The sequence below is a fragment of the Accipiter gentilis genome, chromosome 10, assembly GCF_929443795.1.
Source record: "Accipiter gentilis chromosome 10, bAccGen1.1, whole genome shotgun sequence".
In the NCBI taxonomy this organism is placed as follows: domain Eukaryota; kingdom Metazoa; phylum Chordata; class Aves; order Accipitriformes; family Accipitridae; genus Astur; species Astur gentilis.
This window is the reverse complement of record NC_064889.1, coordinates 17,820,178-17,836,301: the sequence shown is the minus strand read 5'-3', so window position 1 is coordinate 17,836,301 and position 16,124 is coordinate 17,820,178. Positions and strand designations below refer to the sequence as shown.

The following is a 16,124-nucleotide window of genomic DNA, read 5'->3' as shown; positions in this document are numbered from 1 at the left end:
CCCTTTTCCCACTCCCTGAGGGGTCCCAGAAAAGGGGAAGAGTCAGCAAGAACATAACCAGAGCAGGCGAGACGTGCCTAGGGTTACTCTAGGGTTACTCAGCATCCCTGAATGCAGAATGGGCAGGCAGTGCCTTAATTTTATCCCACATTCCAGTTTACACCCACAAGGATACCACCAATCCACGTGTTCCCGCGCAGTCCAGCTGGCTATCTGGCACCTGACTTAACTTTCCCCAGCACATCACCACGCACAACAGCGGCTTTCAGAGAGCAGGCAGAGAAGCTCCCTCAAACACCGCCTCCACCCAAGTCCACCACAGGCACTTGCAGTTCTGCAGCTATTCCTAGATCCCAACTGGATTCTTCTTTTCATCTTTGTTCTGCCTCCTATTCTAGTGCCGAACCCCAGGCCTGCTGCCTTGGAGCTTCCTGCAAACGATGCATTCATCCATTTTTAAAGGTGACCTTCCAACTTTAAAGGAAGTTAGCAAGCCTCACTGTCTTCATTTGCCCTCTCTTTCTTTTCAACCTGCTCTTTATTATGAATTAAAAAGGGGCCTGGAAGGTTTCTTTATTAAAAAAAAATAAAGTCTTTAGAAAAAGCACATGTTTCCAAATCATTTTTCTCCCCGTTTTTGCAGCAACCTTCTTGGATGTCACGATGCTTGCTTGCTGCCAGCTCTGATGGTGAAACCTGCTTGGGTGGTTGGCCTCCTCCCATCCCCACTGATGCCTGCCATCCCTGCCCCACCACTGGCCTCCCCCTCCCTCAGGCTGTCACTGCTGTTTGGCAAAGCAGTGCCCTGAAATGTTCTGGGTGAAAAATAACCTTTGAAGAAGCAGGGGTGGAAGTGGGGTTATTTTTAACTTGGATCATACTAGACACCCGGGTTAGACTGTGGCCGCATAAGCTCTTGTGCTGGCACAAATGAAGAGCAGCAAATAAATGAAGTTCTCTATCTCACCTTACTGCCAAAGCTGCATCTTACAAGCCCTGGGGCCGTATAACAGTGGAAAGGGAAGGTGTCTCCAGCCTTTAGCAATAATAATATTTCTCTTGCCAATGAATTGGTCACAGTAATTAAAAAGGCAATAACAAAGCAACTTGATAGTTTCCTGCTGTTGTACAACATTTTGCCATTTAATCAGGACAAGCAGAATCCGAATATTTACTGTAATACAACTGAAGTAAGAAAGAAAACTATGATCTTATAAAATGAAAGCTCAACTTCCAGCCCTTCTCTTAGATTACAGAACTAAACCAAAAAAAACCACAAAGAAAAAGCAAGCAAACCAACCAACCAACCAACCAGTCTCTCTTCCACCCTTTTCACTCTTTTGGCTATGAGTTCTGGTGCTATTCAGACAGGTTGTGTTGGCTATTTCTTTTTGCCAAGAGGTCAGGACCCCACAAACCAGTGCCTTGCTGCCATGCTCTGGATTTAGTCATTGGCATTTGCCTCCATCCAAGAAACCACAGACATTTTCTGTGCTGTGGACATCTGGCTACCAAGAATGAGGCTGACACCCACAAACTCATTTCATGCTGACCACCAAGTGACCACAAATGAGCAGGAGCCCTTATTCACAGCTGGCTTGTGCCACACAGCCTGGAAGTGCTCGGCTCAGTCAGAAAGCAGCCACCCTCTTTCCAAACCATTCAATTACATTTTCCCCTGCCGCTGTTTGCCAGACCCAGTGTTAACCCTTCAACCCTGCTTGATCCCAGAGCATACCTGGCAATCTTTCATTCTCCATGCAAGCCAACATGGACAATGTTTTTCTGGAAGCCCAGCTCTGCTCTCACATGCTCACTAGGACATAGCCTTTATTCCTTTAAAGGTCAACCATCAAGCTGCACAGCAGGGGAAGCATCTGATTAGGTCCTTGCTACAATTATATACTCAAAGTAGGGGAGTACTTCAGATTTTTAGGAGAAAAGAGGGCTTTGCAAAGCAAAGGCAAGATTGCAAGGAGAAGGTGCTACCAGGTCGAGATTTAGTACACTAAATAATGGAAGGTTCCTTGCCTCACACCCTCAGCCTTTCCTTAGCTCTCTCTGATGCTCAGTTTCATCTTTGGGCTATGAATGATTAATGGAGCCTTAAAATATATATAGTCTATATCTCCTAGAACAAAGAGTCTTTATTCAGGGGGTTGTGAGGGAGCAGGAAGCAGCATGTGTGATGCCTGCACTTGGGCTGGGATGTCCCTTGGGAAAGGACCCTTGTGGCTCCTTGCTTCTTTCCAAACCCAGAAACTGTTCTGAGCTTGAAGCTGAGCTCTGTGGGAGACCCCAGCTCAGTCTCTACAACACAGGGACATGCTTGCTGCTGAGGGTCTCAAGAATTGCTTTCTTGAATCACACCCAGGACCAGCTCAGAGCCAGGCTCTTCTCACCCATCCCTGGCAGCTGGAATGCACAGATACCACCAGTGCACTGTGGGGGGTTTAAATCACTTATGCAGGTTTACAGATGGAGAAGCTGCAGCAAAAACTCACCTCTATGTCACAGCCTAATCCACTGAAGACTTTACCATCCTGATTTCCAGTTCTCTGCCTTTCAGAGTAGATCACAGCGAATGATTGTGTCTCTTCCCTTGGAAATCCAGCACCACCTTTCCACCATCAATATTTGATTCCTACTATGCATACAAACACAAACATACACACATCCCTGCACCACCATCAGCAAACATCTACTTACTTCTCCAGACAAGAACATCACTTCAGGCATTTCCAATGATGTTATGTCAAAGTAACCCTTCCAATTGGAGAGATGGCCATCCTCTGAGTTCTTGTTGTGGAACCTAAGCATGGGCCTGGGTAAGATCTGGTGAAAGCTCCAAGCCCATGAGGATCCATCTTTACTCAGAAGGGAGAGGTCTCAGACACGGCAGGCTTGACAGCAAAGTCGACTCTCTGTGGCTTGTGTCCAGCAACCTATGGGATGCCTCCTTCCCTGTGCTGGCAGGCCAATGGCCCGGGAAGCTGGCAAACCTGAGCTTCACAGTGCTATAAACTAATGGCACAGACATGCCCCAAAAGGTTGAACCATCCCTTCAAGGGATCACCCAAATATATTCCTGTGCAGCCCATTTGTTCTCAGTGGTTCTTTCAGGATCAAAAAGCCAGGTTTCAGTCTATGCTGTATCTCATGATAACCACATTTCCTTGCTATTTGGAGTCTTAAAGATCTTCTTCCTTCAGAGGGACATTTTTGATCCTTACCCATTTGGGTGTACCTGACGATATCTTTTATGATCAGGAGTCTTCTTTATTTTCTAAGGGTGATTCTGTTTTTTTGGTAGGAGATGTTCTTCGTCTTGTAAGACTGCTATTGATATCAATCTGCCCATTTTCTCTGAGGCTCAGGCCAGCAGCATTGAATCCAGGGAAGGAAATTTAGCACAAGATTAGATGTTTCACGCATTACAGTCATGCAGAGGAGCTTAAGGACCTACACAGAACAGTACCCAACTCCCAGAAGTCCCCTCTGAGGTTAACAGGATTAAACTGAACTTTCAGTCTAGTCACAGGACAGTATTTTCATCCAAGATGCACTGTCAGGGACTTTGCTGCCTTTTTCTGAAGCTGTGGCTATACAGATCTTCTTTTGGAACTGAGTGGCAAGTGTTTCATATGGCTGCAAAAGAGGCGATCCATCTGTAATGCGTGCTCTGCTGGCACCAGGCAGAAGGGTTAAGGCACACCAGGATCTTTTTTGCTTATTGCCGAGACTGGCACCTATCATCTAGTAGCCACCCTTGCAGATTTGTGCTAAAGGAACAAACAGCCGTGTCAAACACCTCCAGCAGCTCTGCCATCTACCTGCTGGCATCCCAGCTGCGTCCTCCAGCCACCAGCCCTGACCTGGGCAGCCAAACAGGAGCAATGGTGGGTGTTAACCCCAGTCTCCAGCAGCACTTGGCTCTTCTGGTTTTCCGCTCTCACACAGGGCCAGATCTGCAGCATTTCCAGCCAGAAGAGCCCCTGCTAGTTCCTGAGCAGGGACTGACAGTTTCTTACTGATACTGTCTAATGCAGTCAGTTATCCTTTATGCATTTAGAGCAGATCCATCAAAATAATTCCTGCTAGAGGTCTGAATTCAGCATATTACATACAATAGCTCCCTGGAAGGAGAAAAATGACACTTACCTGTGTTTAAGGGAGTCCCTTCTCAGTCGCCTGCAACGTCTGTGCATTGTGAGATGTGATGGCTTTGGGGGACATGTACCTCTGGAGTTGTTCTAGCAGTGCTGAGCATATGACTGGAACTTAAACTTGCAGCCCCCTCTGGCACCATTTGATGAACAAATGTGTCTCAGGAAACACAAAGCAAACCTGCAGCCACCTTCAGCAGTATATGGGGGACTGGACCAGGCACTAGCAAGGAAGGAGTGACTGTGTGCAACTGCTCCTATCGTCCCCAAATATCGCTTGGCACTGATGCAGCAAAACGAAAATGCTCTGTTGATCCAACATATCTCTAAAATGACCAGGCAACAAGGCTTCATGAGGAAATCTGTGCAGAGGTACAACTCTTTAGCCTGGCAAGACAAGCTCACATTGGTGGTGTTTGAAATGTGCATACTGCATTATCATGATGTCACCTTACAACCCTGTTACTGGCACCAGGGACTGAATCCCAGCAGGACCAGGCCCTGGACACATGCAGAACTTCAACTTGCAAGACCATGAGCTCCTTCTCTCTTGTACCAGGTGTTGCAATACATTCTACCACCTCACTGGTCTAGTCCACAGACTGCAAACATCCCTCCCTCCCTCCCTCTCCCAATTATCTTAATAAACAGCCTGGACACATCTCTGACTCACTTAAGATAATGATGACCTGGCCACGATTAGCTTATTCAGACATCCTGGCAGTTTACCGAGCCTAATGTGACTCTGGTCTGGCTCTTTCTGACTTCTCATGAAAGAGGCTGACCTCCAGCAGCAGCTGTGCTGTGATCAGTGGATGGAGACCCACATACAGATCAGACGCAGGCTGCTCCCAAAATTCAGGCTGGAGCCATGAAGGCTACTTGCTCTGAAAACCAGCTCTTAACTACTCCAAAGGCCTGGGGAATAGCAGTTTTTCTTGCCTGCACACAGACCTGGTGGAGTGGTACCAGTCCCAAGATACTAAACAGAAACATGGGGTTAAGGAGAACCCCAAATACCGGATTACCAATGAGCATCTCTGCATATTACTTTTCTGGCTGCCTGTCTGAAACATTCACTCGCCCAACCTCAGAGCAAAAGCAGTACCAGTCAGCCAGTCGCATAACATGAATATTGTAAGCAAACCCTTGGAGGAAAAAGGCCAAACAGTCTGAAATCATAAGCAAATCCTTACAAAAACTCAATTCATCTGCAGGAATCGGGCACAGGTCAAAAATGACTCACTAACAGCAGAGCAAATCATTTAACCAGCACTTGGAACAAATCCCTCTACTTTGTAGAGAACAACCAAAATGTATTCCTGCTGATTAGTCAGCGGTTACACTTACAAGTTCAAAATTAATATCAAAGTTCAAAATGTAGTTGTCTTGTACTTGCACTCTGCTTTACTGCTGGAGAGACCTTCATCTTCTCTTAGCGAAGGAATCATCCCGCATTTATTTACCAGGGCTGGGACTGTGGGATTTATTCTAGCTCTTAACTTGACAAATTCAAAGCCTGAACTCCACCTCAAAGTGCTGTCTGGCAAAAGCTTAGTTAACAGTCTCTTGAATTTCTGTACTGATTTCAGGAAAAACAGGCACTTACCACTTCTCTGGGAACCAATTACCAAATCCCAATAAGGAAGACAGACAAACAACCCCCAAAATTCCAATGGTGCATCGAAGGAGGTGAAATTCAGGAATGAAGAACAATGTCAGGAACTGACACAACCAAACCAAGCTCCCAGCAGAACCAGAAAAGTGTCATATCTGCATCCCTAGGCCCTCTGTGTCTTCCCCACGCCAGTTTACAAGAAACACAAAGGAAGCCACCTTGCGCAAATTAACTTATTTTTACCATTGGGTTTCCTATGTTGTTTTTTAGGGGTCAAGGCAAAGCAGTATCTATGTGATTCCCCATGGTGTGGACACAGGGTAGGGTGTCCTACAGCCTGCAGTGCACCCCTGTGGCACAACAAACTCAGGCCCCCAGAGACATGGGGCCAGTGGCTGATGCTCTGTGGCATCAGACCACATGCTGGCACCACCAAGGAGCCTGCCTGCCATGAGGAGGACAGGAGGGGGTGGACATTGGAGAAACCACAAAAGATACAGGCAAAGCAAAATGCACCACAACAGCGGAGGAAGATAGGTTGCCACTTCACCAGGTAAAGCACCTTTTCCAGCTGTGTGTGTGCCAGTCTCCTGTCATACTCTTTGCCCTTCAAAGTGGCTGTGTGCACTTTCCTACAGCTTGTTAAACTTTTCCGCCAATTGATTAGGGTCTGCAGGCACTGGTAAATACACAGTTAATAAGGACTCTTTGACTCATCATGTAAACTGCACCAGAAAAACTTTGAAATGTTAAGCAAAAATGAAGTCACCCAGCATTGATTTCTTGCATGGTCTCTTCCTGCTGCTCCACCAAACCTGTGGTTTTTAGCTTTACTACTGTGTCTAGGCCTCTTTATCCTCTGCTAATGCCAAGGCTTAACCCCAAGGATCTGCAGCTTGTTCTGGGTACAAATCAGAGCAGAGCAGTGATGCAGTGCTGCAGTTTGCTGAAACAGCAGAAGCACCTTCCTCTGACTGTCCACAGCTCCTGGGACTTCTGCCCCTGCCTCCCTGGACAGCAGGGCACAGACACGTGCTGGAAAGGCCAAAGACTTGGTGGCTGAGAAAACCACCACTTTCAAGAGAAACTTCAGCTTCTTGGGAAAGAAGGGCTGGCTCCTTAAAAGCACATTTAAATAAACAAAAGAGCAGCGAAGAACATCAAGACTCAGCTGGTGCAAGTTGGATAAGCAGCTACGGAGACTCAATATACCCCAATCTTGACCTACAGTGTCACACACATCAAACACTTGCCTGCAGCAAGTCCAAGCCCAAGGTCCCACTGGGCCATGCATTCCTTCCATCATGCAGAGAGGTATTGTGCTAGAATCATACTGTGCCCATCACACTCACTCCAGGCATGAACTAAAAGAAATGTTACTCCATCTTTTTAGAGTCAAAACACAAGGAAACAAAACTTTGCTTCTCTGCTTGTTCACATGCAGGCTCCACACTGTACAAGAACTGAGAAGGCAGGCTTGTGATTTTCAGGTGGAGCTGATATGTGCCACTGCCTGCACCCTACCAAAACAGTAAACCAAGCTCCTTCAGTAATAAGCTATGTAAACAGCTCAAGAGTCATTTGAAGCCAGTGTGGGGAGGCAGAGCAGGACAATAGTATCAACTCACAGTCCAGCTCTCTCAAAGAGCATGGAGCCTCCACATGGGTACATAAGGCAACACAGGTGACCAAGAAGCAAGCACAAGGAAAACCAAGTACCCAACCCCTCTGCAGCGCATGTCAGAGCCCATAGGCATAGTTAAGCTAGCTCCTTGGGAACTGGCAGCATCAAAAACATTGTGGGAACTCATTTGTAAGGAATCAGTTTCCCTGAAATACAAAGCAAAGTGAACTAATGCTGACCATACCATCAGTCTAAGTAATTGGCTAATTGACCCCCTGTTTGCAATGTTTCTGCACTGTGAAATGTAACAGACCGGGGAGTAGTGGGGAGGAAAAGGCAGAGCTTCCAACACCCATGTTTGTTTCCCACACTTCAGAACGGAAAGGGAAATACGGATGAAATCCGATGCAGCTCAGCTGCCCATCCCATGCGTAAGGTTATATATCAGGACACAACCATTTGTCTCAGGCATCACAGACATCCCTGGAAAGGTAAAGATCTCGGCCATCACCTAATCCTGTGAACCACAGCACCCAATCGCTTCTAGAGGGATACTCATTAGAAGGGAATCGCATGCAGAAATTCACTCATAGCATCATTTTGAGACATTTGCTTGAAAGTCATGCCAGGAAGTTCTAGGAACAGAAGGATGCTGGAAAACATGTTTCTATTTTGCTCATCAAAACTCTCACCAGTTTTTCTAAGAGGGTTCCAGCACCATCCACCAATATCACCTCAAACACAACCTCAGCCTCATGCCCACAGTCACCTGCCGGTTGGCATAGCAGCTTTAAGTTGCATAAATGACATCTCCCGTTAACAATACTAACACACAGCCACTAAGACACATCCTCATGCTGAGCCCTGCATACTCCAGAGTAGTTCCTCTCTCCTTCTGGAGCAACCAACCATCCTTTCATGAACTCCTGATGAGGAACCCAAGTGCAGGCTCACCTGTAGCCCACCACCTCTACATCAAACACATCCTTGCTAGCTTAATAGGAGGCTAATTGCCCCTGATGAAGGGATAACAGGTCAACACCCAACAGGAGAGCAATTTGCACACCCAAGCAGGGAGTCCTGCAACAACAGCATGTTCTGAAACAAGAGCACTGCACCCAGAACAATCTTTCAGTGTCAAGCTCCCTGAGAGATAAAGCTCCTAATAAAACTCCTTCCACTAAGTGTAGAAGCTTGTCTTGGCAAATCCTGACATCATCTCCCAGCAGTACCGCTTTGTCCCTAAGAATATGACCATTTTGAGCTACAAAAGCCAACAGGTTGTCAACTGAGATCATCAACAGCTAAGCTCTCAGGCAAGAAAATATCTTCATGTCTGATGAGAGTGACAGAAGCAAGAGCTACACCTAAGCAATGTTCACATCAGAACTGTAAATCCCACCCTCCGCAACCCCCCGAAGAAGCAAACGAACCAGACTCCCCAAACACGGACCATCTCATGAAGAAGTAGACTATAGGACATGTCATTCTGAATATTTATTTATTTTGTCTTCAAAGAAGAGACCTGATGCAGCTGTTTCGTTAGAAAATAAAGTGTTTATTAAGAAACTAGACATTGAACACCCCTAGAGTCTCTGTGAAAAGGGACCGTCCCATTTCCCATTAGCACAGGATGATAGTTATGGCAAGATAAGAATGCTCAAAGATGGAGGAGTCTCATTGACAGAAAATGAGGTAATGATTTACAATAATTAAAAAATAAAATAAAATTTAAAAAAACCCCATCCTTAGACTTGCTACTTAAAGCCACGAATTGCAAATGGCCATGACTGGCTTTTGTTTTCAGCAGTGAGGAACCAGAGATTCTAATTGGTGTTAAACAAATTGAGACATTGATCACAGTGGGGAGAACTGCTTTAAATTATGCTGTACGGTCCGGAGGATTTCTTCTAAGCAGAGATGGACCTGAGCTGCAAAATTCAACCCTTCCTCTGCTAGGGTGTTTGGATATAGGCTTCTGGTCCAGGCCCACGGATGTATCTCTAAGACTGATACATACAGTTGAGAGCAGAGTCCCCTGAACAGTGCTAGGGAGAGGAGACAGTTCAGACGGACAAGACATCCCCAGGTCAGGTGGGCGACTTTCAGGAGATGGGGAAATTCAGTTCAGACAAGCACCCAGTGATTCACACGCTTGGCGAAGCTCCTCCTCACTCTGTGAATCTGCAGAATTGAGGTGTCAATAACATATGGCCGCAGGTCCTCTCTGGCGGTGCACCTCTTGCATTTCCAGCTCCGATACGGGCAGGAAACGTTGTTGGGAGTTTTGGTCATGGTTTCTGAAGCCATCCAACCTGAGCCAAGCCTCCTCATCCTAATGCAGATGACCCCCTAAGGCATGTCCATTAACTTAAAGCAATCTGCTACCGTTTCTCCTGTACTCTTCTATTGCACTTTACCTTTTTATGCGAATGAACCAGGAGAAGAAGCGAGAATGGAATATTCCCAGGGACATCCCTATGGGAAAGCTGATAATAAAGCCTCCTGGCAATCTCCAGGGTGGTTCATGCAGGTCACCTGTAAAGGCAGGATGAAGCAGAACATCCCATTCTGAGGCTTCTGCTCAGTTCTGGCGGAGGGGGACTGTGAGTCTTTCCAGTGGCAGTGACCCTTGAGGGCTGGTGATTTAGAGACATCCCTGATGTGATAAGGTTGTCTCAGGCCACCAAGAAGGCAAGCAAAGCTGAGTGGCTGGTGAGCAAGCTCCTGGTTCAATACTCCTCTCAGAAAAAGATCTGGCCACACCTGAAGCTTTTGGAAGGGTTCTTTTCCTCTAGAGGAAAATCTGCCTTGCTTATAGGTTATCACTGATATGTGTGAGCAAATCTGTATTTCCCATACACGTGACGTCCAGAGAGTCCAAGGAAAGCCCTGCAAGTTGCCGCGAGGGCAGCTGGTTTCTCTTGAGGACAGGATCAGAGGGTTTACTTTTCCATCTGAGAGGCTTTGGATGAAGTAAGACAAAAGTGGGATGGGAGAGGGGGAGAGAATATGAATATCGGCCAGAGAACAGGATCAATATTCCTGTTTATGCCAAAGAAGCAACAGAATACTTATTTTCCCTCTCCTTCAGTCAGCCTCGAGCTGATGGTTCTGAGTACGTGACTGGGTTACAATCAATCTCTAGCTGGGTGGGAATACAGGGGAGAGCTATAGGGGGCTGGAAAAGGCCCAGCAGCTGGGACCTGCGTGCGTCTGATATGCTTTTCCACTTTGCTTACTGCCCTAGTCCTGGCAAGGACACAGACCCTCCTGCGCTATGGATTCTCCATCCATGCGGGAAGTCCAGGCAACTACTCAGATAAAGCTCATCATTCAAGCAGCAGGGAGAGACCAGAGTACGACAACGATATAGTCAGATCCAACGAGCCGCTCTAACACACACAGACAGACAGACAAACAAAAAAAGCCTCCTAGAATATGTGCACTTCAAAGATAACCACATTCTCTTCCTGTCAGAGAAGTAAGATTATTTTTTTTCTCTTTCCATTATTATTCCTTCCAACATTATTTTCTGTGCAAGAACTGGGAGCGGGGCTGCCTTTGTTCTTACCAAAAGTCTTCATTCTGCTTTAGTTTCTTCCAGGCTCCCCGCCTCAGCTCGCTCTGGGAGACCTCCCATGGCGGTGCCACATAAGAGGTGATGGCGGCATTCACTGGGTGTTGCGAAGACACAAGCTTACAAGGAAAACTCCAAGCAGGGAGGACATGACTAAAGATGTCAGTTTGGTTGGCTTGGTTGGTTTTGTTTTGTGTTTTATTTTAAAGCAAAAGTACAATTATTTACTGTGTTATTAGGATGACTCCTTTCAATTGGGTTTTAATTCTCTTTATTTGCTCTCATTGCTGCTGTTGTGCCTTGCAGGAATATTTAACGAACACAGCGACCACTGGAGGAAAAGAACAACCCTGTTATCTGGTGACAGAAAACCACAGTTTCAGTTGGCTTTAACGTGTGTACAGGCAGGGCTGTAGAGTCCTATTAGGAGGAGACCTCAATCCATACAGACCACGCTTACTGCTTCCCACCATTTTGAGGGCACAGCCTATAAACTTGACATCAGAACAGGGACTTTTAAGGAGTTTTTAAAAGCCATGACGTCCTTTGCTGAAATAAACACTGACATCCTCAACATAAATGCCTTGGTTAAGAGGTTTGGAATGTCCAGGGAGGCTTATTGGATTCAACATAATTTCTCTGAAACCTAAAGGGGAAAAAAAAACAGAAAAAAGAAAAAAGCAAAATAAAGTAAACGAAAAAACAAAAAAGAGCAAAACTAGAAAAAAAGAGAGAGATATCGACACACATGTAATTATTAAAAATGAACCAAATGAATAACCAGCAAACGGCTGCTGTTAAATTAAAGCCAAAACACCCTCTCTGGGCAGGGCTACCTCGCTCTGGCTTTCCATAAAGAACAGGCAATTATTTCATGTGGTGTGTGCAGGCACAAGTGCTCGGAGGACAAAGGGCATGCAAGCAGTCTGGACAGAGAATTGGAAACAACTCTCTTCTAGAGTTCCCACTAATCAGGGGTGGAAAAGTCGTCATTCCTACCTAGTCCATCTTTCCCCTAGGCAGGGAGTGAGGAAAATGGAGAATCCTTCCTATGTCTACTTTTCTCTCATGATTTATTTAGTCTGGCGTAACATTTCTAAGCCGAAGAGTACCATTGTGAGGCTGGGGAGACCTGTCTTTCATAACCCCATTGAATTCCTTAGCCCCAGCTGTCCCACCTACACCAAAACCTGCACGCTGGAAGGACACATCTTCTCCTTACACAACCCCACTTCTTTAAAAGTAATTTGAAGGTTTAGGATTTGCCAGAAATACTGGCTGTATGAAAAGGAAAAATTAGTGGAGCAGAGAACATAGGCATGTTCCTTCTTCCTTCAGTCCCAATGAACTTACTGGGAAAATACAACGTTTTCAAGGGCTTTGTTAACCATCTCTTCATAACGCTCCTGCCATGGGATGCCCCAGCCAGGGAAACCCACTACTAGCATGTTTCTAATATAGAAATGATTAGATGTTAATCATTATTAAAGATGAACATTATTCCCTGAAGCTAAATAAATGCAAATATTCAGGAGTTGACAGAGAAAAGTTCTCTGGACTGGAGGGAGCAAACCTGTTGTGGAGCACTGGATATGAGCTCCAGGAGGGAATCCTTCTGCTGAGACATCCAGTCCCACAGCCCTCTTCTCAAGGTCTGACTGAAGGAGGGCACATTCTGGTTCACTGTTAAGACACATCCTGATATTTAGCCTACATTTCCCTTCTTCCTGACTTGATCCCTTGTTTCCTATCATCCTTTGAGCTAAGTGCTGCAAGTGCTTGCAGAAAAGACCCATGCATTTGTCTTCAGGTGTCAGGTTATAATTTTTTACATTACTTTCTCAGACACCCATTTGTAACTGTATTTCTACATCTGAGACCATCCCAATGGACTGGAAAGAGACATGGCATAATAGGCATAGGTCACTGAAAGGAGCTGCTAAGACTGCAGTGAAGTTGCTCTTAGCTCAGATCAAGTATGTGGACATAAGAGACATGCCAGCTTACCAAAATCCCCAACACAGATCCGCCCAGTTGCCAGGACCAAGACATGCATGGCAGAATCCTGGGATTGCTCTAATCTGTCCCAACTTCTCATGGGCCCAAAGGGTTTTTCCAAGAAAATTACTGGGACGTCTTGGCTACACAATTGCTCTAAGGTCTGCAAAATGCTCCTGCTCCTCATACAGTCACAGGATCCTCAACAAATCAGGCAAGTTAGCCCACGTCTGGCATCACTAGAGCAGCATGGAGCAGCTTGGATGCCCTTGTGAATTGATCTCAATAGGAAAGGTGCTTTCTACTAGGCTAGGAACAGAAAGGTTCTCAGACCAAATCTACCCCAGCCAAAAGATTTTTTTTTCCTATTTCTTCTTTCTGTTTTTTTCTTTTATATCTATTTATATTTCTTCCCTGCACTACCTTATTACATCTGCTCATCAAAAAGCATGCCTCTTTTGATGAACCTGAGGATGCAGATAAAAGCTGTTTGTTTGGTTTGGAACTGTTTAAACTTGTTTGGGGGAAACTATATGTTATTCTCAGTGGCCCTGAAGGGCTGATCCACGTGGGATAGTAAGCCAGGCTCAACTTCGCTTCATGTGTCATAAACAAAATTCATAGGCAAATTCCAAGTGTTGAAATATCATTAGTAGTGAGAAAGAGCCTAGCTCAACTCTCAGAGCCAAAGCAGAGTTTAAAGTGCTGATGCTTGGAAATGTGTATGTAAACTAAGTCCATTTCTTATCAGAGTCACTGGGAGACAAATAAACATGGCATCCCTGAACGTCACTATTTATCGTGTTTTGTTTTTCATAATATAAATATATTTTATGGCCACCAAAGGATAGCTGGGAAAGTCTATACTCAACAATACCAAGTATCTCCAAGGAGCAGTCCTGTCTGCTTTATTTTCTTTGCATTTCTTAGCTCTGCTAAATTAAGGCAATTCCACTTCTGCCGGACCACATCCAACAGACCTAAAAACCCACTGGGGACACACAGCCTCAGAAAAGGGACATGTGAAAGATCAGCAAGACTTAAGGCTGGGGATGCTGAGGGCTTTGCTTTTTGTCATCAGTGCTATGCTGTGAATCCCAGCTACGGGGATCTCCAGTGACAGCAGGGTCCTTGCAGAATGGGACTGCAGTAGGGGTTACCCCAAAACTGACGTGCAGTCACTACTGAGGGATGATAAGGAACGCGGCAGGAGGACAGCCTACGTTTCTGAAGCTTAGGGACTGAACGCACATACCGCTGACTCAGGAAAGCAATGCAGCATCGGTCATTTTGGAATCCTCGCCTTCTGATTTATTAAAGTCCCCAAAGAATCTGAAAAAAAACATGCTTCTCTCCTGACTGGTTTTCTCTCTTTCCTCATTGCTGTCTCCCACTGTTACCTTCAACCCCATTCTCTTGTATGGAGCAGAAACCAACAAGGCTCTTGCTAGGTTTATGTCTTTGCTGTCAGATGTGAGATGGATGATGTTCACTGAGATGTCCAGGGTTAAAATGGGTGAATCTCAACAGGTTCAGAGTTTGGATGCTGCTACGACAAATGTCATCTTTCTGCCATCAAAGCTACTAACTCCTGCAAAATTATCTTGGAAATGTCTTAAAGAACGTGGGGGGTTTGTTTTACTTCTTTTTTTCCAAAAGAAACAAAGAAAGAGAAAGAAAAGTGTTCACCTTCTTAGGAGGAGTTGGGGAAATTTTAAAAACAATCCCATTTGTGGAGTTTCACATTTGTCAGTGCTAGCTGGAAAATGGGAGGAAAATTACTATCTTTGACATTGGTTGTAGATTTGGAGGGCAACTCCTATATACAAGCCTGAAAATAGTAAGGAGGTAAAAAAACCCACCCTGTAGATTCAAATCAAAAACATCTCCAAAGACCTACAAAACTGGAAAGGGTCTGACAGATCAAACTTCATGCTTCTCCCTGTTCTAGTGAGACCGCTTTTTAAATAAAAACATGATACTGTCTCTACTAATAGCCATGGTATGGTAGTGGAATAAATGTATGGAGAGTGTTGGAGAACAGGGAAGGAGGAATGAGCTCAGATTTGCTGTGCAGCTCTAACAGCTTGAGATGGAGGGGGCAGATGGGGCATTTCTCTAAGCAGGCTGGAAGGATGTGACAATGAAAGGACAAGAAAATTGAAGGCAACCAAACCATGCAATCAGGTTTTGTCCTCAACCCTGGCCATCCACTTAGTCCTCCAGAGCTGTCGTGCATTTCCCAACACCCTGGCTAGTGGGTCTCAGCCACTCTGCCCCATGCACATACCCAATCCAGCCTACGATACGAACAGTGCCCTGCAAAGAACACCCTTCCTCCACTGACTGAGAGCAAGACTAAGGGGACAAACCAGATAATTTCACCTTGCATTCACTGTTTGCCTTCTGGTAAAATTGCAACCATTCAAATATACCACGCTTCTAGGACTTTTGAGATCTGAAGCTGCTCCAGGTCACCTAAGAAGAGCAGCAGGGAACACGACACAGGGAGGTGAGGGAACGACGCAGAAAATGATGCACAACTCCACACAGCAGCCCCATCTGCCACAGCAGGAATGGTGCAGCCCAGTTTTGAAACACAGGGATGGAAATTGCATCTAAACCAGCAGCATAAATTGCTGTGGGAACAGATAAGAAAAGCGATGGGATGCCATGTAACACCTGGCAAAAATGGGTTAAACAAAAATAGTAAATTAGGGGCAATGAGCTGGCCAAACATAACACTGCTATCCACACAGCGCACGTTAGGCAACGGAGCTTTGATCTCCCTTCTGTGTTACAGAAGAATTTATGATTTGAAAGAAAAGCAACAGGAGACTCCAACAACAGTGTACATTTTATCTTTCTCTATGCACAGATATGAAGTATGAATAGCATCAAAGAAGGCATGAAAACCATAAAGCCTGGCCTGCATCCAGAGCAAAGGAAACAGCCATCCGTCTAGTCAAAGCTAGGACTGACATGTCTGTATCTGAGGGGAAAGCAACACAGCAATCCACGTTTCCTGTCATGGATGGATTCATCTGCAGGGCTATGATACAAAACCCTCTGGTATTTTCTCCTTCCACAACATATAGCAGGGTGAGATGCAACCCAGCCTAAGGCCTCGCTTGCCAC

At 45.6% G+C, this 16,124-nt stretch overlaps 1 protein-coding gene across 2 annotated transcripts in view; it reads right to left on the bottom strand.

The window, feature by feature from the left end:
* Nucleotides 1–16,124, bottom strand: part of NTRK3 (neurotrophic receptor tyrosine kinase 3) — a 220,335-nt gene that overhangs the window by 60,638 nt on the left and 143,573 nt on the right. The window contains exon 13 of one of the 2 annotated variants that reach the window (XM_049812840.1): nt 8,998–11,634. The exons of the other annotated variant lie outside the window; for it this stretch is intronic. Coding sequence (XP_049668797.1) covers nt 11,516–11,634 — 119 coding nt within the window. The 3' untranslated portion in view covers nt 8,998–11,515. Of the gene's footprint in view, nt 1–8,997; nt 11,635–16,124 lie in introns of those variants that run through there. 2 annotated transcript variants of the gene reach the window in all.